The 27224-nt window shown below is 36.2% G+C and overlaps 1 protein-coding gene across 1 annotated transcript in view; it reads right to left on the minus strand.

Moving 5' to 3' along the window:
• Positions 1-27224, minus strand: part of PAN3 (PAN3 poly(A) specific ribonuclease subunit) — a 62064-nt gene that overhangs the window by 20424 nt on the left and 14416 nt on the right. Inside the window, exons 4-11 of the mRNA XM_009877958.1 lie at positions 26104-26265; positions 17466-17616; positions 9295-9542; positions 8604-8708; positions 8261-8318; positions 6935-7096; positions 6657-6773; positions 6459-6560 (exon numbers count right to left, since the gene is read on the minus strand). Of these exons, the coding sequence (XP_009876260.1) occupies positions 6459-6560; positions 6657-6773; positions 6935-7096; positions 8261-8318; positions 8604-8708; positions 9295-9542; positions 17466-17616; positions 26104-26265 (1105 nt within the window). The remainder of the gene's footprint in view (positions 1-6458; positions 6561-6656; positions 6774-6934; positions 7097-8260; positions 8319-8603; positions 8709-9294; positions 9543-17465; positions 17617-26103; positions 26266-27224) is intronic.

Here is a 27224-nt window from a genome sequence, read left to right on the forward strand (position 1 = left end):
GGAGCGGGATACAGAGGCTGGATTCGGGACCTCAGGATCCGGGTCAAAAGCAGGAGGTCAGATGGAGTCCTCTCTGGACAACAGCCATTGCAGAAAAGGGGCAGAAAAGAAGGTCGAAGCTCTTGTGATCACTCAATTTATACTAAATATGACGTATATGGGATGGAATACTCTCGTTGGTCACCTGTCCTGTCTATTACCCCCCGGAGGTGCAACCTTTTACTTCCTTGTGACCCCTCTCACTACCCGGCACCCCCAGCGTGGCACACAAGAGCCAGCAGTGGCCTTGGTCACTATAGGAATAAATATCAGCAAGAGCCCTTCTGCATCCCAGTCCCAGGCAGTAACATCAGTAAACATCAGGGGTTATCACTGCTGGTAGCACACACTGTCTGCAAAAACATGCTGCTGACTTCAGAAAGTGCAGCCTTTTAGAAGACTAAACTGGAAAGGAAAAATCACTAACAGAACTGGGTTTTTAGCTAAACCCAGGACAATGAAATAAATATGTCCAGAACAGAAATGTTGCTAAAACATCCCAGAGAGAGAAAGCCACAACTTGGGGGTTATTTTTGCGTGTGCAACTTGAAAACAACAGCACTTTCCCTTTGGTTTCCAGGTAAAGGCAATGTAACCAAGAGAATGTTCAACATACACCAAAAAGCTGAAAAATCAGAGTTCAACACAGCTTCACCTTCTCTATCAGAAAATTTCAGCCAAGCACCATTATTTTACGACTGCAAAGACTTGCTTGAGGCTACAGCCAAAGGCTGCTGCTTTCAGACTGGTTGGCCGCACCCCATGTTCCCATACGCTAGAAGTACAACTAAAAACACTGGAAGAATCAGTTTTGAAATTCCCTCTTACATATCTTACCTATTCAAAACAAGTAAGATTAAAAGCATTTCAGTTTGCTGCAATGCCTACCATAAAGCATGTGCCATGAGGCCAGCAGGCCTGCCACAGATGGCACTTGAGCAAGGACCCAAGGACACGAGACCCAAAAAGCTCACTGCTCTTTAGGCAAAACACACAGTTGAAAGCTTCTCAAACAGTGCTGAACACAGTAGGAAACATCACAAGAATATTAAGAAATGTTACAAAAGCGATCCAAATTACTCCAAAAAGTGGTTTAGAGGTTTCATGATTAATTTGAAAAAGGCTTCCCACTGCAGGCTGAGGCCACAGCCACAACATGCGAAATTTCAGATTACCTAGTGCAGGGCAGACTCGCCTCTCCCACTACTTTCACCTCTCTGAGACGCAGAACACAGATACTAATGGAGAAGATTAAAAATGTAAGAACTGTCATTTCAAAAACACAAGTCATCCATTATTTTCCCTTGCCGCATTAAGATAAAAATAACTGTCAGCATTTTTAATTTAGTTTTAAAGCTTTGTGATACGATGTTCTTAAGGGAACAAGAAGTGTGCCCTTTGCACTGGTGTGCATGTGTATACTTTTTTATTTTTTAAAAAAGCAGTCAAATGAAATTCAGTTCCCCAGAAGAAGGATAAAGCCAGGGAAAGTTCTGGGGCAGGAAGGAAGAGCTGGGACCACCGGCAATAGGTCCTGTATCACATCATCGGGAGCACTGTCAGAAAGCATCTGAGCAAAAAGCAATTCTCAGATTGTTATGAAAAAAATATCAGAAGCCCAATGAAACATTTAACTGCTTGCTAAATTGAACCTCTCAGGCCCGTAAATCAAATCTTTTACATTGAGAACTGTAAATTGTTCAGTGTTTGCTTGGTGCTACTGAGTTAAAGTACTGAAAACAAGATAAATACAGTAGCCATCATCTCTCCCCCTTCTCCAGGTGAACCTGGGCTTCAGCACTACATTTCACAATTTTCGATATACGAAAAGGTTCTGAACTGCCAGTATAGCAATATATTTTGTAACAAATCTGAAGATACTGAAAACCTGAATTGAAAAAAGTTGCACCTTTCAGCAAAGGTATTTTAGAATCATTTCTAGTCATATATTTTGTCCTCAACACCACACTGACTTTCAATATTCATATGTTCTTTTTCCTTATTACAGTCTAAGTACGCAACATCTTTTTCAAGGGAAGAGGTATTTTATGAAAAAACATTCAGGAACTGGGGATGCAAAAAACTATAAAGTCACTAGCAAAGTCCATTTTTGTGCCTTACATACTAATATTAATGTGGCCAAAGGAAAATAAGGTTCAGGAAACTTGCCTATCTTCATTAGAAAGTATTTGTTCACTAAAAATCAGAATCTGCGGTGCTGAAAACTACTATTAACAGCATGTACACTACGATTTAATTACTCAGAATGTTTTTAATTAGGAGACCAAAGGACATATTAAAGGCATGCTTATCTCTGCCAACCAGAAAAACTCATCAGGACAAAGAAAAAAATCTTACTGGCAGCAGGCGATAGCTGTTGTTAATTTGACAGGATTTTCTAGCCGATTGTTTTAAAAGTACGTACATTCAGCATGTGGTTTACCATTTAATTATTGAACAGTTAAGAGCAACATTTCAGTACTTTGGGGTTAACTTCCTAATTTAAAGAGAACATATTTCTGCAGAGATAAATACATTAATGTACTATAATCTAAAATTGAGAAATATCATGAACGGAGATAAAACCCAACAATTTCCAGAAGAACAGATTTCATGTTTAGACACTTTTGACAGAAATAAGTGTACTGAGGAAATATGAGGAATGAGAATTGAACAAAAAGGAACTTCTCAAATGCACTCTAAGTAACAATTAAGTCAGACTCCTGATTTTAAAACTCATGTAAATTTAGTAAAATGCAACAGAACATTAGATATTACGCTGTACCACCTGAAGAAAGAGGATATTTCATTGCATAGAGAACACAAGCAACAAATTCTACAGCATTAAAAAGTAACAGACAGCGGTTTACAGTATTAAAAAAAAAGTAAGCTACTATATTTTTTTTTCCCCACACGCACCAAATTCCTTCCAAAGTAGTTGTGTAACAGGGTCTGCAAATAATACGGCAAAAAGAAAAAAAACAAGACTGACCACACTGACATGCAAGATAGCTACGAAAACCATAACCCTCATCTTTTAACTGTCAATGTCTTGTGTTGCCAACTGGAGTGTTCAACATAAATAAGGTTGCATACCTGAAATCAAATTCTCTGAGTTCACTGATCAGGTTCACAGTGTTGTGCCTCCTAAAACCTTTAAAAGCAATTGCACTAATCTGGGCCTCATGCTGCCGAGTACCCAACTTCCATCCATTCCCCTGCTTCTCTTGGGAGTCTCCTCTAGGCAGGCAGACGGCCAAGAAACTCTGTGAGGGGATGGAGAAAGGATCCGTGAAGGCAGGCAATTCTGAGAAATCAAGTTATAGGTATGCAATCTTATTTTTCTCTCTTAAATTGCTCTTTCTACTGAGGACCAGACTAGAAAGTAGCAGTTAACAAAAAAAAGAAAGGCCAAAGCAAAGATGTGCAGAAAGATTTGGCAAAATTTGGAAATTTCCAATGACTTATTTTCTAATTTATGTGATTAAAATACTGGAAGAGCAGGTAATGAGAAGCACTACAGGCAGAGCAGAGTTATCTTCCTTAAATATCCCTGTAAATTCTGCTGCAACAGCTCATTTTAGTTAAATAATACTTTGGCTTGGCTTAATAGAAACTGATGTCTTATTTCCAACTTCAAAGACCATCTCAGCCTACAGAATGAAGTTGCACGAGATCAACTAAATGGTCCAGATAGCCCACTAGCCTGTTGCAAAGACATACGCTAAAATCAAAACAGTAGATTGCAGTGGATACCTGAGCATATAAACATAAACAAATAGCATATTCCACCAGCCTCCAATGATTTGGAGCTCAGAGAATTCCCAAACTAGCGTCTTTGCAGTTAATAATCCTCAAGTACTTCTCCTTCATGAGTAAGCCCACTTTCCCCTTGAACTCAGGCAAACGCCCATAATAATCTGTTACAAAGTTCCATGGCTTAATTATCTTTACACAGGTTTTGAATTTGCTACCTTCCTAGTTTCATTTGTCAATCCCTAGTTTAAACTTTCTCATCTAGAAGCTATTACATGCCTTTGATCGTCCCTGTCACCTCCTCTCAGCTTCTTTGCTGTTTTTCCACACCCTTCAAAATGTGTAAGGAGGACCACAACTACAGACCCGAGCCTATGATGGATCCATATCTTGAATACAGTGTCTTCCATTTCATTGTTTACTCTTGTTATCTGCAACAATCCATTTCCTATTTACTGCTATTCAGCAAGAGGACAAGATTTTCCTTAGTCCCAGATGTATTTTTGAGTGGCAACAGCCACAGAGACCATTTTACGCTTATGTTTTAATTTAGTTATGCGCTCTCCCTCCATCACAACGGTTTACATTATATCACCTGCCAGATTATTGCCAAGAGTCCCAGTCATTTAAGATCCTTCTGCAATCCACCACAATTGGCCTTTGTTTTTAACAATCCAAATAATTTGGTATTATCAGCAAACTTTGACAGACCATTATTTATCTTCACTGCAAACAAGTGACTGTGTTAAGAAATACAACTCCCAGCATATATTTTTGTGAGACTCCACCACTGACCTTCCTTCACTGCTGAAATCAGCTGTTGTCTCTTACTCTGTTTCTTACCTTCTAAACACTTATTACCATGAGGACTTTCTTTTTTTCACTTCACGATTACTTTGTTTCTTTTAGACACTCTGATGTACTTCATTGAAAATCCAAGATCTTATCTACTGGATCTACCTTCAAAGAGCTTTGATAAATTACTGCCCTTTATAGGAGCAAAACTTAATTCTCTTCCAGTGTGACAAAGCATGTGTCCCCAAGAATTTTATTATAGCTTCTATTATTTTAGCTAGGACAGATATCATTCATCTCTAATACTCCAGAGAGGTATAAAAACATTACAAGGATTGATTTACATGGAAATTGAAAACCATGGATAGGAGACACTTAGAAGTCTAGTCCTGCACATAACGGTCATTAATCCGGTAGTACGTGTTCCAGGTACATCCTGCTAAATTAGTTTCACAACAGAATAATTGCATTATTTGACTTGCCACAGAGTATGACAAGTCAAAATAGGGTTTCTCCTGTCTAAGATACTACCATCAAAAACAATGGTTGAACACAAGTTCCAAGCTCACTTCTACTGGTCAGCTCAGTGCGAGCCCTGTGGGAATTATTCAGCAAATAAGGAATTTAGAAGCATTTAAATGTATTCAAACACCACCAATCCATTGTACTCTGATCTATCAGATAGCCAGGTGAAGCTTCCCATGTCAGCCTTTGAAATAGACTCAATTCACAGCTTTTAATTTCATAAAGCAGAAGAAAGAAGGAACCTTAACTTCTGCTTCTCTTTACACACTCGCAGCCTAAAGCCATTTAGAGAACATCTACTCATACAAAAGAAACCAGGCCAAGTCATAGTCCTCTGGTTGCCCCTACTGCTGGATCTAATTTCAGAGTTGGTCCTGCACTGAGCAGGAAGTTGGGCCATATGAGCTCTGAGGGTATTTTCCCTAAGCCAGCCAGTGATTCCATTCAGCTGTGACCATCTCTCTCTCCCAGCCGGGCAGGCTCAGCCTGTTGCGTTCCAGACAACACCTGGAGGCAGTTTGTGGGACTACAACGGGTCACACCGTGGTCCTAACAGGCAGAATGATTGGCAGCATACCATTTTGGAGGGAAAGATGCTTTAGCCATGAGTTCTGCTGGGTGACTTGCTGACCATGCTGTGACAGATTTTATTTATGAGTGTAGATGTAGCATTAGTGACTCCTTTGAAGCCACATCAAAAATCTAGGAAAAAAAATTAGACCTATAATGTGAAGTTTGGTCAGAAAAGAATGTATGTTAGCGGAATTTTTTTAAATCTATTGCTTGTTCTAACTAGTGCTTCATGTTCCAAAATATTAAATAAATCACTGTCTAATTAGTTCTCTTAATATTTTATGAGCAAAAAAAAAAAAAAAATTCTAAGTGGAAGGCACCTGAACAGGAAGCATCAAATTGACATAGTATACATCTTTTTACAGTTTTGGAAACATGTCCAATAAGTGTGCACATCTATCACTAAGGGAGTTTTTGGATCCTAATCCGGTTTAAACTTATTTCCCTGTCAAAGGGCTGTAATTACCTTACAAACTGATTTCAATTTTGCTAATTAGGTGTAAGTCAAATGTAACTAGAAAAGCAAACTGTTCACTGTTAGCCTTAACTTCCTAACTTTTAACTCTAGCTATACTTTCCTGTTGTTTAAAAAAAAAAATCACGAATTTTACAAATAGAAAGTGAAGAAGAGTTGATCCCAATCAGCTTATAATATAAAAGAACTGATCACCTAAAAAATTAAGTTGAACCACTATTTCTAACCAGCTATTTACTGCTTAAGTATCAGAAACAGTTTAAAGAAGTATTGTACAAGAATATATTTTCCTTACCCCATTTTCTTTTTGTGAAATAGGCATCAGCACTAGGGTCATTGAAGTGTCTGCTCATCATAGTCTCTCCTCCAGCATGAAAATCATATGCAAACACAAGAGCTTAAAAATAGAAACATGTGACAATTACTAATTCAAGCATATTTAGAAATATAAAACTCTCAACACATCAGTTGGGAAAAAAACCAAAAAACTTACAATGTTCCCCAAATGCTTTAGTGGTAAACACTTCACGCAAAGTTACTATATTTGAATGCTGAATTTTTTTCCACATGTCAACCAATACCATGCACTTTGTGTTAACAAGACGAAAACCTAGAAAATAGCAAAAAACCATGGGTTAGAATGTAATGTTTTGGGGGAGAATTTTTTCCCTTAACATTTCTTCTGAAGCTACTGAAAAGCAACAAGATGCTAAAATATGACTAGAACGCTTTGGAATGCTAGTCCTACCAAGACAACTCAATTTTTCTCACCATGTATCCTCCGAAGGCAATACGGCAGGTCATCTTTACTATTTACAGCTTTATAGCATGACGTGATGTACCCAAAGTTGCTTGTTTTCTGTATCCGATTGGGCGGTGGCAGTGGTTCCAAAGGAAAGAGACTGTGGTAGCTGTCCACTTCCGCAGGAACTGCTAAAATCAGTTTATACACAGAAGCACAGTGTCAGTTGACTTGGAGAAAGTTATTAACCATAGCAGAGGAGATTAAAATGACTGTCATTAATACATAAATCCTTTGCACTACCTTAAGTGCACATAAAGTTAAAAATACACTATTTTTAGTGATTTTTTTTTTCTTTAATAGGTATATATGTTCCTTAAGAGATTCCACAGAGATAGAATAACTGTTTTCAGAAAAAGTTACACATAGTCAAATCAACAGAAGAGATGCACGGTTCCATCTGCCATTTTCTCATTTCCTTTAACAGTTCACTCTTCTGAATGGCCTTTCTTTGAGGGACTTTTCCTGTACTGATTCATAAATAAGCACCAATTTGCATACAGATTTCATAACACTTTAAAAGTTCCATTTGTATCACAAAAAAGTAAATCTGAATCTGTGTGTTCTAACATACTGGTTTAGGAGATAGAGAGTGCTGAAGGTTTACAAGTCATATTAATAGGTTACCCTTGCAAGAAAAGATACACTTCTTCATTAGGATTAGTAAACTAAAATGCAGGAGTTTTTAATATGATAATGATACAGGAAAAAATCCCAAACATTTGGATATTTGGAAAGTAAGGATATTGGAACAAAAAAACCCCAAACAAACAAAAGCAATCTGCTTAAGTCAAGTTGAACATGATCAATTGTAAATTCCCAAAAATCCAAATTACAGTGAATTGTATATGCCTCCAGTCTGACAACTTGTATAAAGCCTTCTCATACACCAGTCAAATTCAACTCAAACTACTTTGCTAGTTACATATAGCCTTCGAAAATATAAGTACTCTTTCAAGGAATACTTAATATATGCAAAGTAATAAAATACTGTTCTTCATGAGGCTTCATAGCCTTAATGATTTTTCCTTTCTCAGTGATTTTAAGTGTCTGCAACCATTAAGGAGTTTCAAAACCAGAAGAAAAGTACAGAAGAAAAACAGAATTGAAGGAACAAATTTCATCTTTCTGAAATACTTTGTATCTGGTTATCCACAGCCCAGGCTGATGATTAAGGCTTCATGAAAAGTTAAAAACAGGTGGTAATTTTTTTGCAACACATTGTTAATATAGTTGAATATGCATGGGGACACAGAATAGTATGACACACAGTTTAGTTTACAAGAAACACTTACCAGGAATATCAGCTTGATCAATCTGGGCCATAGTTATTAAGTGTCTGTTGATCAGTTCCTGAAGAACAAATCAAGTTTTGAACATTATAATTCCGCTCATCATTTCTGATAAGTTAACAGCACACTGTCTTTGGAGTACCATCTATCTGTACTACAACAGAGAGTTAACGCAAGTGTCTGGGGTAGGGCTGGCGGAGAGAAGACTGACACCTCTGGGTTTTTTAATTCTCCACAGGGAAAATTAACTGCACAGATTTTGAGTGGCTATTTCTCTTTTACTAGTGGCAATTTTCTAGTTTCTCCCATGATAAGTAATTTTCTTTTAAATGCTCTATCATCTTACCTGTCTGAGCTCATCTGCCATGAAGAATGAAGGTGCATTTGCTTTTGGTTGCATGTAAGCAACGTGAGGTGCAGCTGGATGGTAAATGTGGTAGTTTGGAAATACCTGAAAACAAAACATTTTAGAGCAGCAGTTTAAATTCCTTAAGGAGAGTGGAAATAAAGAGTTTTGTCACCCTTTTAGTTTGACCTGCTGAGCTACTAAGTCTTCATGCACAATACCTGTTATAAATATACTGTCAGATATATTGCAATTTCCTTATGTAATATTCACTACTAATAATTTCAAGGGGGGTTGTATGTACGTACACAGTTATTTTAACATTTTTGCAACTGCCTTTTCCCCTCCACTGTAAATGTAAGAGTTATTTAACCTCTCTGAAAAAAAACAAAAACACAATCTCAATTTTTTATGTTTCCTCATTATGTATGTATTTACTGAGACATACCTCAAATGCTTTCTATTGCTGTATTAAAAAAACCCTCAAAACCCTGCACAGAGGTAAATGAAAAATACATTAAGAAGTTCTCTGGTCCTTAGATTCCAGTGATTTTGGAGAACAATTACAAAAATTAGAAGGCCAAATCTTCCTACAGAATAAGGGTTTCAGAGTGTTAAGAGTAGTCGCTGCAGTATCAACCAATTCAGCATTTGGAAACTCCACACGCTTCTGTATCAGGAGCAAACATACCATTCCCGTGAGAGGTGCTGGAGTTGTATCAGTGTAGAAGTACGTTGTTCCACCCACTGTTTCCTTCTGGATCACCTGGCCAGTAGATGGAGGCTGAGAGACAGCGTTAGCGACAGAAGCAGAGGCACTAGTAGGCACCATATAGTTTGCTGGGTTAGGAGTATGACTTCTTCTTCGAGGAGCGGGAGATGTGTGAGGAGTTATTTTGGGGGAATGCAAGGGAGAAGATCCTGCTGACAGTGACATTCCTTAAAGAAACACAAAAAGATTCTGCATCAAATCTTTGTCATAAGAAAAAAAAATAAAATCAGCAATTTGTAAAAAACCAAACAGCCTTCACTACCAATAATATTCTAAGCAGGTGAGATGTTTAAGGATTGCTACATCTATATGAGGAGTTAAGAGGTAAAACATTAAGAGTAAGATTGAACAAATACATTTTCCCAAAAAGCTTTGTTTAATTCAGAGAGAGACAGCTTAGAAACACATGATCTAAATACAGAGAACTGGTTCAAGTAGTAGAAAGGGGAAGACAAATCAAATTAATGCTGGGTCTAGAAGAGATTTTATTAAACTGGAAAAAGATAAAATATTAATGACTATACGATAAGTGAATGTTTATGTAAGTTACACAAGCAGTCAGTGGAGTTTGCCAAGCTATAACTCACTTCACCTAATTACGTGTGTCCCTTTTACTAGAACCAACTCCGCAGCTTAGAGTTAGACCTCCAGTAACTACAGCACACAAATAAACAATACACAATATCCTACTTTTAATAATCTCAGGGGAGAAATCATCTATTTTTCTATAATTTTTATACTCAAAAATCATTCTCCAAAAGATCTATTTGATATGCAGAGATAGGTAACTTCTCAGAATACAAAGTCCATGAGGCATTCATGCTGAGATTTTCAAATTTATTTCAAATGATTTTATTGACTGCTGTTCACTCTCAGTATTATACAGGCAGCTCTCAGTTGAAACTCGAAAAGCTCAGCTTCTAAACAAAGCACGTCAGTGGGGAAAAACAAGGGCAATTTCTTCTGCACACATGCTTTTTAGTTACCAAAAACTAGTTGAGTTAGCTCAAGAGTCATCACACACAGAATTCTAAATATGCTTATTTATAAAAGCTTAGATGTCAAAGAAACCTTCTAGGGTGATGAAGAGCTTACTCTTCAGAAAACTAGTATTATTAGTAGAAGGTTCTAGATACTCAACTACACAGATTAAGACCATTGCTCAGTTCAGACTGGGACGGACTTTCTCTTTTTTTTAACACTCAGAAATATATTAGCCCTACTAAATTCTTTTTTTTTGAAAGGATATAAGACACACAACTTTCATATTTAATGTTCCATGGACAGATGAGAATTCATCTTTACTTAAGAACTCAGTCAGATGGTACTCAGACTACTTTAAGCAAGTACTGAGTACTAAAAACAAGATTGACTTTTTTTTGCATACACTTTTTAGTTACCAAAACCTAGTTTAGTTACTTTAATCAAGAGTTACCGTATGCAGAGTTCTCAATATGCATCATCAGTCATGTGTAGGAGTGTTTTCACACTTATGTCTTGTCTCTACAGTAGTCACATCCCTCCTACATTTACTTTTTTCTTTTTTCAAACAAATCACAAAAGCAAATAACAATTTTAGTATTAATAGTTTAATCAGTAGTTGGGAAAAAATTATTTTGAAGCCATATTATACTAAAGATACCAACAGACTATTAGGAACCTTTCAATTAGCTCAAATAATTTACACTGGCATCTCAAATCATGTATTAATTCAGTGCAATTACATCTTTTGCTCTTGAAAAGTCATACATCCAACAAAATAAAGAAGATTTTTTAATGTAAACCATTAGAAAGTCTTATGCCTTTCTCTTTAGCTGGCTATCTTCATTTATTTATTCTTTTTATAAGATATAAAAATATAAAATACAAGAATATAAAAATTATAAAAACATGAAGTCTAGACTTCTCTGGGTGAGAAATTTTCTTTATATTAATACATGTATGTGTGTGTGTAGACACATTATAGATAAGTAATATCCAGAAATAAATTGTTGTTGATTAGTGTATTAATGAAATACAAATTACAACAGGTACTTCTGAACATTTAATTTTTAAAGTACTTACTAATGGTAACATAAGTAGTCTCCTAAAAATCTGTTTATAAATCAACTGTAGGGCTGTAAAATGTTACGCATTGTGATAGCACTGGTTTATGCTACCAAGGAAAGTAAATTTCTATTAAGGTAAAATCTGCCTTGAGTGACTAACACATATTTCAACAGCTCCTGTATACTGTTACATTTTTAACAAAAAGACTAAAATATTAATGTATTCTTAATCCACTGTGGGAAAAGAGCAATTTCAAAGGAGACAATATATTACTATTAAAATTTGAAGGATAGGTAATTAAAATGGCGATAAAAGCAAAGCAGCTCTACAATTTATGTCTATGATGTTCAAGGGATTCTCTTCATCGCAGGGAAGCTATTGACATGCCTTTTTCACTCTATTCCATTAAAACATCCTATTAACTGCAGTCCTTGCAAGCATGCAATCTCTACCCATATAGAAATAACTGGCTTCGAGAAACTTATGTTTCAATAAAACATTCAACTGTAGGAACAAGGAAGAAAAAACAAACAGCAGTCTTCATATATACTGATGAAAAATTAATCGAAGACTTCTCTACTTTAAAACAAAAAGTGTATGTACAAGACACAGTATACTAAAAATCTTATCTTAGAAATGAAAATGATGACTTGCAACCTTGCTAAAATTATATTGTGACCTTCTACTGAAAGTTTCTCAGAATAAATAAATAAATAAATAAACCCTATCACTAGTGGTTCTTACTGATACAATTTCGATTTCTGCTGTAAGATTTACTTCTCTAAAAATTTATTCCTGTCCAAGAACAGTTGCAAATGTAATCCTTAATGTCACTGCTTGGGTATTAACACAAAACTGAAAGAAAAGGAAGACAGTCAGAGTTACACAAATCCCTTCAAACACCCTTCCAGCCTCACTTAGGTCTGATTTTGGAAGTACATTGACAGTTCAGTGAAAATCATCTGACGAGCAGAACACACAGGCTTCTCATTTGACAATGTACAGAACAAGTTCCGGATATGAAAGAAATGTGACTACAGTTTAGTTTTATGCTACTATAGCAAGTTACAAGAAATTTGCTGCTAGTGCTGTGCGGGCAAATATCCAAGGTCATAGACTCTGACAGACCTGCATTAAATCCTCCAGAGTCTAAATAAATAAGAATTAATAACTAGGAGCTGAACAGCACATAAAAAAGGAAAGAAATTAAAAGCTTTTTATACAGTGAAACCGATGTATAGCTAAGTACTGACAGAAGGAAATAAGTGGGTGCCTATACTCAAGCAGGATTTCACCACTTTCCTTAGTATTTCAGTTAAAACCTTAATATTTAACCACGAAAAAACCCACCCAGAATTAGAGGAAAACAAATGAAAACGGCTGTATTAAAGGGTGAACATATATTCCTACTGACTGATATTGAAGGAAAAAGATGGTCCTGAACATATGATGGTAACAATGTGGTGAATATGGCATCACCTCTCACTGAACTAGATATGTTGTTTTCAATAGCTTAATTTATATAAACACTTAGTCACTTAAGGGCCTAAGAAAAAAAAAAGTGCTTTGAATAATCTGATTTATTATATACATATCTAACATACCAGTGATCCTGACAAAAAAACCCCAAAAACAACAAACCACTTCTAAGCTTTCCCTATGAAATCATGTAGTGTTCCCCTATATTAAAAGTGACCAAAAAGACTGCTTTAAAGTGTCCTGAGACTTATCTACCAGTAAAAGTGACTCCCCAGTCCTCATCTTGGTGAATCTTAATACCCTTCATGAAGAAGTCAAATACCATCTTGAAAGGTAAACTGCAAGGACAAAGGGCTTCTTTCACGTCACATTTATTTACATCTGAAAATCAGAACTGTCACAGTATCATACCAACACAGATACAGATACAGTTATGGGATTTTAAGGTCATTTCACAATATTCACAGTGACTGTACAGGCTACCTACACATACCTGGAGCTCCTGCTGCTATTCTCATTTTAGGTAGAGGTCATACTTACATATCCCTATTTATTGTTATATTTTCACTTCTTGCATTGTTTTTTATTTTTGAAGTTTCATTGGGACTGAGGAAAGAGAAGTAGTAGACTTAGAAATTCATTTGAGACAGTGCTCAAAGATACTTTACGAGATTAACACTTAACAAAGCTTTGTAGCATGCAACGTATCTGAATTAAAAGCTATGTTGTGTTCTGAAACTGAGAATTCGTACAGATAAACAGGATCAACAAAGGACATCGAGCATGTACTTTCATTAAGGACTCAGCGTCTACAATTTTTGTGATTCAATTAAGTTCACAACTTAACGAAGCAGGATTTCATTAAACTCGTGTATGCAAATCAGCCAGCCTACACCATTTACAACTTTTAAAAAACAGAGGAATCCAATAAATGTTCCACATCTATACTTTCTTACCTTTGCCTACCAATATACTCATCTACAACCAGCTCTATGGACCATAACACGTTCAGAGGTGAAAAACTAAGCATATACCATTTTCTTACTATAATGTTTTGTACTTTAGAGATACTCTTACAAATACTAGGTACATTCTGAGGAATGCCTAAATGCAGTAAATAATAAAACCAGGCTATCTCAATTACTGCTTTCAAGTAGCATCCTTAAATTCACTATATGTTTCTTTTTATTACAAGCTCCCTATCAGGTCATTAGCATCATAGCTGTGCATTTCCAAGTTAATTAAATCTGCTTAATGCCCCAAACAGCTTTAGAGTTGTAAGTTTTTTCTCCTCAATTTTATTTGGGATAAACTAATTTTACAGTCTGTTCACCCTTCTTTCTCTCTTGTATTCATCTGGCATGACTATGGAACTTTCTCAGCAGAACAGCTGCACCACACTTGATACAGGAGGCTGGAGCAAGCTCTTGAGGCCTTAGGGCCACTCAAACCACCTCAGCTGCAAGTGCCCATTTCCAGCTGTGGTCATGAGCTCCAAGAACTGCATTCTTGTAGCTCGTCATGACTGGAGATGTGCCAACTGGACACAAGCACATTGCCTTTGTGCTCCTGCAGGTTCAGACTGGCAGCACAAATACAACCTCTTACAGTCTTGCGTAAGCTCAGAGCCTGTATTGGACTAAATACAGGAGCAAAAGCAATTTGCTGTCATTCCCACCAATGACAAAGGCATCACTCTTCAGCTACAGCCTAGCTTAAGCAAATCCAAGCCAGCCAAAGTTTTTCTCTGCTGAGGACTAGATATCTGTGCTCCCTCAGGTTTAACACAGCAATGACGTCTTACCACTTCGATGACATTCATTAATTTCTTTCGCATGTTTTGCTGCATATTCTAATAGAACTATTACTCTGAAATCGCTACACAGAACTGGATGAAATAAACTTGTTAGCAAACATACTATTTGAAGATTGTCAGCAACTCACTAAATTCCTCATAAAAATGATAAACAGGATGCAATTATTAGCAAGGGAATGGGGAGGAGCAAAAATTATTAATTAGTCAGAAGAGCTTAAGGAAAGAAGATTTGGAGAGAGTGAAGATCTGTTAAAAGCTCTTCAGTAGGACAATTTTTTCCAGCTATTTGTGTAAGTCATGTTTTATCTCACTATGTTTTCATGTTCTGTTAAAGGCTAACGAGATGAACACTGACTCTGTGCTAGAAAGCAGTTACCTAAGTAAATACATGTAAAAGTGGGAGTAACCTTCTTCCATGCTACGCCCTAATGGATATGTCAAGTGTGGATACAAGTTATCTACTGAAGAACGTTAGGTTTCAGTTGTCATTTTTTCCAGTATTTCTGCAGTACTGTTGATAAGACAGGCAGAACAAATATTTTTCACAATCAATTTTGTCAACAGTTACCTATGAAATACTAGATGACAAAAGCGGTTTTGATTTACAGCTACGTTTAGGGAAATCTCAGAAATTAAAGATATGAAAGAACTTAATTTCCTTCATACTGAAGAAGGTGAATTAAACTATGGAGCTTTCAACAAATTATTCTTATTACATTTCCTTCTTTCTTATGAAAATTAATTTCCTCCAGTACACTGTAAACTACTAGAAGCAATTTTAATCCCATGCAAACACTTAAATCTCACACATTTCCTGAACATTATTCTGGTGGAGAATATACACTAATTAACTGGAAGGAGGCTTACTTATTTAAAGGAAAATTCTTACAAACTCTTTACATGGGTTTCATCTGAATTTGTTTTCACTTACTGAAAGCTAACAGATACCAACATTAATTTTTAATGAAAATTTCAAAACGTATTTAAGTCTTTTTTCATTCTGTTATCCAGTATGACCTAAATGGTGAAGCTTCCTCACACACATTGTTTCTTATTTAAGAGCCAAATCTTTTAGAAAAAGCACCTCTTAACTCACCTTGAGGTAGCTGATGTTTTGTGGATGTATACTACTGACAGCTAAACCATTTAAATAAAAATAATATTTATCAGTATTATTTACAAGGGGCATTCAGATTCAGACAATAAAAAAGAAACTTCTAGAGATTTTAGGAGCATCCAACCCAGATCCCTACACCAAATTATATTCTCTTTTTTATTATAAAGGAAGAGCAGGGAAACAAGCCAGCTCAGCCTGAAGTTAGCTCTTGTGAATACTCCCCCATCCATTTCATCCATCAACAACAGTATTTGAACCTAGATAGTTTTCAGCATTGGCATCTATATTTCTTGGAGCTCAGATTGTTGTATGAACCTCTTTCATCAAAAGTGTTACTTATCCTTTCACGTATTACTTACAGATAGTAAAGAAATTGGACTGTGGAGGATCCCTCTGAGATCCCACTGGACACTTTCCAAAAGTAGATCATTTTACTGTATTCTATTTACTCCTTTATACACTTTTCAATCCAGGTGACAAGGCTGAGAGGCAACAACAGTTTTTCAGTAAGACCGTACAGCGCAAGATCGTATGGAGCAGACACAGCACTGCAACATACTCTTTTGGTCAGCAGAGGCATCCATCACTTTCCTAGCCTGTTCCAACAGTTACAATACACAAGCTAGGTGCCGGCTTCTTTCACATTGACACCGAGATTTATCCCATTTTGAAAACTGGTTTAAAACCCCAATTATTTGTGATATTTGCCCCTCTGCCTTTTGGCAGCTACCTAATGCTGCTTGTATGCCACAAGAGATTGTCAAAGGTTTAGTGTGTACAGAAACTTGCAAAAAGGTCTGCGATCTGCTATATCCAGATCTGTTGGTTCTATCTTAAAGCTATTTTGTTTTATTAAAAAAAAAAATACATACTAGAATGAAGCTAACTTTTTAAGATTAGAAGTCCAAAAGATGCATAAAGAGCTTGAACTTTAAGTGTAAAAAAAAAACTGACTAAGAATGGTATGACTGCACAGAACACATTTCAGTAAGAGTTTTAGACATGGGAAATAATCATAAATCAGTCTTTACAGTGAGACTACATATGACAGATAACACTGAACACTACTTTGCAAGACAAATTATTTTTGAATAAGCTTATCTTCTACGTTTTGTGGTTCACTGAGATTTTTAAATCCTCATATATACCCATTAACATAGAAAACAATTACAATACAGAAGTAGAAAATAATTACATACTCTAGAAACAAATCAAAAGAACAGATCAATGTGTCAACAGATAAGAGCACATAATCACTGTAGACTGCAGCACATTTCTAGACCAGAGGTAGTTTAAATCATCAGGTATTGCTCTGGCAAGAACCCCAAAGAGCACAGCAGAAGATAACTTAGCGCCCCTTTTCCCCAGAAACAGCAGAGTAAGTCAGATTGAATTAATTCCAGTACTGCTGTGGCTGAACAGATTTCACAGCCTGCAGTGTGATTTCTGTTGATGAACTCCAAGTTCTTGCACTTCTATACTTGAAGAATGGCTTAAAATTAAGGGCTCAAGTAGAATGTGGCTATACTTACATCCGACAAACCCGAGCACTACCTATACAGGGTTATGTTTGATGTAATTCTAAGTGAAAAGAAGCAGCTGCACTGCAAATCATTACTCTCAACTTACCTGGTGCTAGCCCAGCAGTAGCAGGACTTCCCATGGAGGGGTGAGAGAACAAGGCTTGAGAGAAGGCAGACATACTTGACTGGGATACATTACTCAGCCTGGAGGTTGATCCTCCTTTAGGAATAAACTCACTTGCAGAAGGATTTGGTGTCTGTTTAAAAACAAATGTAAATTAAATGTTTATTTTAAATGTGAAGAGATGGTCAGTGCCTATTTTCTAGGCAAGACTACTGAGTGCAGGGGATATTTTTAAGTTACATAAGCTTGCCGACAAGAACAGCAGATACTGGTCTGCACAACAAAAATACATGTTTTTCTAGCTTGCATCTGAAGTTGCTTTAGTAAACTTTCCATACGAACAGCTGATATAAAGTTCACACAAATGCTTTGCAAAAGGCTTCCCATAAGCATTACATTATAAAGTTGGAGAACAGCCCTGACCCTGAGAAAGCCTTGCCACTGCTGCACAGACTATTTTGATGGGACTTTACAATTTCCTCTCAAACTAAGTAGAAGTTTCAAATTAAAGTAGTAAAAATGATTCCTACTAAAGAAGTCATCCCCCCCTCTAGTTCAAATGGGCTTATATGTTCCTTTTGGTGAAGTTAACTTGTTTTAATTACCTATCCATTTAAATAGCACCTTTAGTAATGAGGCTTAACCTGGTACCACAGAAAAAAATGGCAGCAGAGCAACCATCAAACACTGACTATTAGTACATATTAGTATATAAAACATACCACACAATCAACTTTTAATTTCTATTTTAACCTGTGCACAGGGAGTTGCAGTTTTTGGGTGGGGTTTTCAGGTTTTTCTGGGGGCAGGGAGGGTTAGAAAAACAAAATCCTAATTAGAGCTCAAAAGGCAAAAATCTTATTATTGGACAGCCAATTACAAGGGATGGTAGTGGAATATAAAAGAAACTAAGCCAAGAAATAAAATCAATTAATGCATGAACACGCTGAAAATTTTGAAGATTATTAACTTCTGAAGTTAGGTTTACTTAGTAATCTTTGAAGTACCTCTCAAAAGTGTCTAAACAAAAGAAGTAAAATAAGAAGACAGTAACAACTCCCAATAGGTAGAGGATACTGTTAAGATGATCCACTTGCTTTTTTAAAGCAAATTATATTTGATTTGGTTTTAGGAATTTTTGAAATTACCAAATACATCAACTGTTAGTTAAATTATCAATATTGACTTTTACCAATAGGAATAAAGCGACATCAGAGAAGTTAGGTTAGTGTCAAATTAGAAGTGTGATTACAAAACACTAATTTAGACAGTGAAGTATTTGAAAAGTATCTTTTTCTGTGTTAATTTGGGTTTAATATATGTATTTGAATACTTCAAGCAAGTATCATAGTGTTAATGTATTTCATAGCACTAGAAAGAAAAAGGATTCTAAAAGTTGTAAAATTGAAGAGCACACTCAGGTTTAAAAGCAAATTGGAAGAATATTCCACCTTTAATCACACAATAAATTTTAACTGCTAACCACCTTACGACATTACATATTACTCATGTGCATGTGTCTGAATAACCAAATACGTAAACTGATGAGGCAAACCACTTTGATTTACACGGGTAAAAAGTTCATAAGAATCTTAAAACTCTTCAGTTACCTTTAGGTTCAGGAAAACTTGTTAAGGTGTGCACTAATGCAGCATAACAAAGGCTAAGTTGCATTACAGAGACTGGAAACAAATAACTGACACATTTAAGCTCCAAAGGTAATATTCTGGACTTATCTAAATTTTAGGTACAGGAATAATTGAGGGAATGGTGTTCCTCTAGATAAAATCTGGCATATAACAATTCAGCCAAATTCACATTCAAACTGGAGAAAATGACAGAGGTGGTAAAGAGCCAAAAAGAATTTGTCCCAGGAGCAACAGAGTTGAAAAGTCGTCATTAACCAAAACAAGAGCAAGGACAGAATTTGTAGCATCTTGCTAAACCCATGACATTTCAAAAGAACTATGTTGGAATCGGTTTTGCACTGCTAAAACCAGCCCCGAGACATGCACAGCTCTTACCCCACACCTCAACACCATGCCAGGCAGTACCGGGCATCAAGGGCAGGACACTGCAAAAAACTGAAGCACCCATGTGGAGGGAAAGGCACCTTCTGGGAGATAACCTCAGCCTTTCCTAGAGCAACTGAGAGTTCTCTAAATCCAATCCATGTCATTCTGGCTAAACTCTAACCACTTTCACAAGGTGATTCAGTGGCTGCCTACAGAACGGGGCTGCTTTTTATTTCTAAATGCATTCTGCGAGTTTTCACAGACCAGTTTTTGTCTCTAAAAAGTCACCTAAATATCCAAGCTGCTCGAGAGCTCCACTTTAACTGGTAGGTGTTTTAGTTTATGCAAGTGAAATAGTCAAACCCAGGAACTTGCTAGAGCAGTGTGGGTTTACACTTCAGAATTAAACCGCAGTGGATTAAGCCTGACAGAAATTCAGTTTTCATTCCATTTTTTGGTATCACAATCCAGGATCAGAATCAAGGCCTGATAATCTTAAGTTGTTTCTATATAACTTCAGTGTAAGCTTTTTATAAGAGTAAACAGATCAGATTTACACAGCTAAACCATTTATTATAAAAGCCTGTTTAATTTCTCTGTGATATTACCAACATGAAATTGTAATCAAAGACTTCCCCTTGGTTAAAAAGTGATTTAAATTTTGGTTCCAGTTTTAAAAGACCTTTCCACATTAAAGCTGTTTTCTAAACACAGAAAAATACCTGAGCTCTGCAGCCCCCAGCCATTAATAAACTAATCATAAACTAGTACTACAAAATTTAGTAATTTTTGGTCGAAAACAGTTAAAACTGTCAGAAAATCTGAAGATTAAGCCCCAGGTCACATTTAAACATGAAACATCCATGTGAAGTTACAGTTCTTAAAACATTTCCAAAAGCATACAAGTGCTGTCTCCCACAAAATAATAAAAAGTATATCCAAAACATTTTCCTAGCATGCAGGTTAGACTAAGTAACTAGATTAGACTAAGTGACTAGACTAGACTAAGCAAGGGAATGGAACATCACTATTAGGTTTTTAACAATTAATCTTTTCATTATTTTTTCCAAACTTTGGGGACAAACTATTTTGCACTAATAAGAATGCAAATACACCAAAATTAGGAAGCCACATTCTTAATGGATCTCAATTCAAAAAAGGGTGATCCTGGTCTGGAAACATATCCTACTTTCACTCTGGCAACTCATAACACAAAGTGTAAATTCCAACGCCAGCTTTACATTCGGATAAATGGTAAGCTTGAAAACCTGTCTAAAAAGGGACTATGCTTTAAAATCCTACAGGGTATTTTTACAGTAAAAAAAAATATTATTTTTTGTAAGAATAAAAGTAATCTGTATCTAATTAGCAAAAAACATTTTCTTCATTCTGTATTACATTTAAACTTCCTAGAGGCAGTTTTAAAACAAATTAATCTCAGAGTAAAGTAATTTATATGTGCAAGACCAGGCTTAAAATTTTAAGTCTGAGTAGGTCAGGATTGGTAAAAAAAGGTATTCAAGGCTTTTATTAAACCTTGGGTGTAATGGAGATGCAAGAAATAGAGGACATGTAATGAATTACACAACACTGTGATGTTAAAAACAAAAGCAGTGAATGCACTTTGTAAAGCCCAAACAAGAAATACAAAGCCCATTAGCACTATCTGCACTATGCAACAAACTAAAACCTGTATTTTAAGTTTCAAGTGGAAATCTATTATAAAAAGGCACATAATCAATTTTTTGAAATAATTTTGTAATGTTTTCAACAAACAGCCTTAAAGAGAAACAGGTACAGATTTGTCAACCATATTAGATTTTCCTAGAAACCCACCTAAAGTAATTTCCAACTCGTATATCTACTATAATTACCATCATTTCCTTTTTCTCTTATCCAGTTTCATCTCAGTCAGTTTAAATCTCATCCCCCTTCTCCCAGTATATCGATAAAAACACTGTCAAACTAAAGCAGGAAAGCAACTTTCCTAAGCAGTATTTGAATTAATACCTGCTTCACGTATTCTTACCAGAATAACCACGTTTCACCAAAATACCCTATTCTGAGACTCTTTCCATCACAAGGAAAATTACAATTTGCTATTACAAGAAGAGCCTCTTTTCATTCACTTTTGCAAAGAAACTTCCAAGGACAGGCTACAAAACTGAGTGCACTCAGCTTCAAACACAAAACCAATTTCTACACTTCTGCACATCAGGATAATACAAAGTGCTATAAACCACACACATGAATTTAGTCATGATACAATTAGCAAGGATGGAACCACAAGAGAAGCAAAAAGTGCAGGGGACCATAAACCAACTTATTAGTGTCACCATTCAGCACAGAGTTTACCTGTCTAGTGGTCTTATGCTTTTAAAGATAAGAAAGGAAATATAATTAAAACAGAGCATGGAGGGGAAGAAACAAATATTTTACGGGTACCACCAAAAAATACTTCAAGGTTCCATAACGTAAAGTGCAGATGAAGACCATGGCTGGGAGAGCCACACAGCAGTGTGCGGCATTACTGTACGCTGATGAGTCACATGTATCAACACATTTCTGTAATCCAAAAGCAAAATGAAAATTCCTGTTTCATTGACAATCAATTTCATAACATAGGATTTGTCTTTACACTCCTTGGTGACAAACTCCGAAGGCCCCACTGCTACGTTCATTCATACATGAATTCCTGAAGTGCTATGAAGTCATGAAGGTCATGCAGGGATCCCACAGGAATACTGGAAACCACCCTTCTCGCTCTCCCTCTTTCTCTCATTTCCAGTTCAGCATCTCGCAACACAACACAGAGCTGCACAGCAGCAGCAGAGCCACCACCTCTGTTTCAGTGGCTCTAGCACTATAAATCAGCTCTGATCCAATGTTCAACCAAAGCTCAAAGCCAGCTACCTAAAGCAAAAAGTAGGCCAATTTCATTTAATTTTGCAAGAACGTGCTAATGTACTTACCATGCTAAGAACTGGATACAAGCCTTTTTGTTCTCTTTCTATGTTCTCCTTCATCTCCAAGTTCATGCCGATCTGTTTTGACATCCCAAATTGCATCACCTTGTCATGGTTACAGAAGAATACCACTCAAGTATGCCCACACTATAAAGCAGGGCAGCCCTCTACCAATCTATTTTGCCACAGATTTCAAACTATCTCTTAGGAATCCAAAACCACACAAAAGTATTGCTTGTTTTCTTATGTGCAGTTATTTTTTGTTGGTTTTCAGGGTGTCTTCACTGCCATTTTTAAATTGGCAGATGTGCCATACAAGGAGCATCACTTGACGTAGAGAGTGTTGTTATAACCCCTCCATTTCCAGAGCGATTCCTTACTAACTATGACATCAACCAAGGACACATTCTAGTATGTCAGAGCAGCCCAGCAGATACTGGAGGTCACCAAGGGCTTCCAATGAATTTTTCTTTCCCTCTCGCTACTGAATCTGTGCAATACCCTACCTTACTGCAATTACTGTGAGAAGCTGTCACATCATCTGTACAACAAGCTTTAATAAATGCCAATTCATCAGCATAGTCAACCATACTGCACTAAAGCTCCCGCAGAAGAGTTAGAGCCAATTTCATTAAAACTGGGTAAAATGTGTTGGCTAAAGATTTAGTTGTTTTTAAGCCAGAACATAGGCTCAGGCAAATAAATCTACCAGCAAAGTTTTGTTACATTTGGCAAGTAGATGTCATTTAAAAAGTAAACTTTGAAAAATCTGGGGTGTTTCCACACTAACAAAAAATCCTGCCAAGAGCTGTAAAAGCTGTGAAGTTTTAGAAGTCCATGTTCTTGACGCAAAATATTTTAAAAATTCATTTCTACAATTTTTTTGTGTTCAAGAAAGAAAACAAAATCAATCAGTTATTCACGGAGCTTAAGAACTGATCTGTATAATTAAAAATGTATCTATTCCTGCTATTTCAAGGAAAATTACAATTTGCTATTACAATACACACCACGTGGTGATACAGTAGCTCAGGATATCTCCTGATACAGGGTAGAGCATATCACTATGGAATTAACTTTTGGCTTGGTGGAGTTTTTCAATTTTTCTTTGTTCATCTGTTCTGTGGTTTTTTTTGGTTTTTTTTTTAAAGCACAACCCAGAATACAATTCACATTGTGGACTTGACTTTTACTGATGCATAGCATTCAAAGAAAATATATCTGGATTATAAATTCATAGTCAGGAATGACAAACAGTTATGATGTTTTAAAATATACGTTGTAAACTACCTTGCTTTCTAAAACTGCCACTTTCTGGACAAAAATCTCTAAATTGCACCACGGAATAGTGTATTGTCACTTCTTAAATCATCCATTTGGAAGAGTAGTCATTCAAATAGATACATGAACTTTGACATCTGCCCAGCACTGCAAGCCCTCAGCAATTCTGACATTAATTCTGCTTTCTCATCTTAAAATAAAAAAATGGGCCCTCAAACAGATGTGCCTCCATCACAATTTAACCTTTTTGCTTATTGCTTAGCACTTACCATCAGCCAAAATTTAGTTTGTGTAACCTATACTCACACCTGCAAAAAACCTCTAAGCAGCCTGTACTTCAAAACATTGCAATGCTATCTGCAGATTACATACATAATGAAGCAGGAAAAAGGTCAATCCAAAATCTCAGTATGAATCTATCCATTTTTACGTATTTTCGTGTACCAATGTTCTCCAGCCATTTTTTGTGCTTTTATCAAGCTTCGTTTTGACGGTAACTTAGTAAATGTTCACATTACAATAAAAAGATTTACAACGATCAGAATGAAAACATCAGAATAAAATTTGGTTTCTCATATACGTAAAGTTTTATATAACCTCATAATAGCACCTCCAGTCTGTTTTTACATCTTTCTGCATTCTTGCCGGACTCTGCTGTTTCTCTGCAATCCTGCATGTTTCTTCTCAAATTCTATTTCCTATGGCTGGAATATCCTTCTGTTCTTATTTCCACCACATACACATATACACATATTTTCCCAAAGTCCCACATCTCCATGGGAAGCTATCTAATTGCATGGTATAACACAAAACCTTACGTTGTACACAGTTTAAATCAATGATATAGCTGAGATTCTGGCACAATAAAGGAGCTTGGAATTGCACCCTTCAAAAGCAACACGGCTCTGCAGCCAATACCAAGCTATTGGTGCTAACCTCAGAAAGCCAGGGGACCTTAAGCTTCCCCTTGCCACGCTTTCAGCACAACTTTGGAGGTCACAGGTACCGAGAAGACAATCGTTCCTGGCCAGAAGTTACAAGTCTCAGACAACTGGCCGTCCAGCCTCCAGAAACATTAAGTTTTTCTGCTCTGAGTAAACCAACGATAAACCTTGTTGCAACACCGAACAGCAGAGGAAACCATGAAGGACTTGAGTACAAACAGGGTTTTCCCTGCCCTTTAACGTCCACCTGAAATTCAAAGACCAATGTTCTGATTTTCTCTTCTCAGAGTAACTGCCTACTAGTTAGTTTATGCAGGATATGCTCAATCTATCAATCTTCTCTCCTTTGAGAAAAGTAGTGCTTCACAGGCTCCAGCTGCTCGTCTGCAACCTCACCTGGGCCCTCCAGCAATGTTTCTTTACACCTCATCTTTTCTCCACCAGTGGCTGTGTTGCTTCCCCAGCAGACTTAAGCTCAAACGTCCCTACACAACATAGCATCAGTTGGTGGCAGCACGCTGCCCCTGACTCCCAATTTCAGATATCAATACTGCAAAATTATATGCATGTGGAAGGGCCCTCCTAAAAGCTTTATGGTAGTCATTACATGGCAGAAATCTCACAAACTAAAAGAAACTCTTCATGGGTCACAAATTCTAGTTAAAAGCATGTTGTCAGTTTATTCATTTCACTCAGAAAACATCAGAAAGAACATAACCCTCAGACTATAATAACGATTTCTGAAGAATCAAAAGCAGAAGTGCTAAATATAATAATAATAACACCCATTTTAAGGGATATGGAGCAGACTCCTAACCTAGAATTATCTTTCATTATCATTCCAAGGACGACTTGTTACTTCTGTACAGAAATGCTCAAATCCACCTGCATCTCTCTCCTTATAAGGAGCTGACAAAAATTTAGGAATAAAGTAAAGTAACAACAAAGTTTAACATGAATTTAGAGAAACATACACCATCCCAACACAAAAATTAAGAATTTACACTTTCTGATCATGATCGTTACATCATCAAATTCTGTACTGAGTGAATTTATTTGCATTAAGGGTTAATCATTTCAACAGAGATTACTTATTTTACCAGTAGAAACCTTCCTCATATGAAAATTAAAATAAAAGGCTGTATTTGTTTGCTTTTAGAATACATTTAATAATTATTTTTGCTCCTTCTCCACAGATTATAATATAATCAAGCCAAACACATAGCACATCAATAGATGAAGAGAATAAAACCTCTCCAAGTTACTCTCCTGGAGGGCCACTATGTCTATTTTGTGAAATAAATGTTTGATCTGATCTCAACTCGTACTTGGAGTAATTCCTTCTAACATTTTCCAACATTTAAAATAAAGCATCCAAAATACTAAAAAAATGACTAGTAAAAAATAATTTTACCTGTAAATTGTTTTCTGTGACTCTGTTCCACCAAACCATATTGATGGGTACTCCTGTTTTACACCTGTCAGCCAGACAGCCGATAGGGTTCTTTGATTTTCTTGCTTTTGATCCCACCGGAACTATCCTTTCATCCAGCATCCCCAGTCGATACTTCCTGGGCTACGAAAAAGAAGGAGAGAAACCAGGCCACTCCTAACAACCCTCATCTAAAGCTACACTAAAAGAGGTGTTACACTGTGATATGATTTCTGGATTGGTGGAATAGGAAACAATTTGCAAGTAAAATTTATCTGAGACTGTTTCCTTTCAATCCTGACTATTTGGTTGTAACAAACACTTCAGGAAAAAAAAAAAAAGAAAAGAAACTTGAGGAACTACTAATTATTTGTAAGCAAAACTGACCATCACAAGTCAGCCACTGAAATACAAGCATAAATTGAGAAATTCTGTAAAAATTAGGAATTGTTTAAAAAAATAAATAAAACCATATTTCTCAAATAGATACCTTCAATCACATCATAATAATGAACACTTCCTGTGGGATTTCTATCAAATAAGAAATTAACATTGGCTTTTGTATGCTTTTTAATTCAGATTTGCCAAGACTCCTCTGCTGAAGATATGCTTCTAAAAATCATTTACAACTGAGTAGCCAACTGCAGAACTCAAGGAAAAACGTTTCTGCTTAAGTTAATATCCAAAAGACTGGCTTCAGCTACTGTCTTAAGTAAAAACAGATAATAATTACCATGATAAATGCATTGGAAGCTGACAAAATTTGAGAAAATGAACATGCAGGAGGTACTTGCAAGTCAATAGAAGCGTCATTTCTATTACATTAGCAATGATATCTATAAATGAAACTACTTATATAGTACAATATAAACATTAATTTAAAAAAAAGCATACTGAAAAAGAAACCAAACATATCTGCTAAAGACCTTCAAACAGGTAAAGTACAGAAGTTCTCTAGATTTCTCTGTGCTTTCAAACCTACTTAGTATATCTAGTATTTACTATCTACTATACTAGATATACTAGATATACTATCTATGTAGATATACTACCTAGATAGTAAATACCACCAAAAGAAATATTTTGGCACCTATGCGTATTTA

Source organism: Apaloderma vittatum, unplaced genomic scaffold (genome assembly GCF_000703405.1).
Source record: "Apaloderma vittatum isolate BGI_N311 unplaced genomic scaffold, ASM70340v1 scaffold2741, whole genome shotgun sequence".
In the NCBI taxonomy this organism is placed as follows: domain Eukaryota; kingdom Metazoa; phylum Chordata; class Aves; order Trogoniformes; family Trogonidae; genus Apaloderma; species Apaloderma vittatum.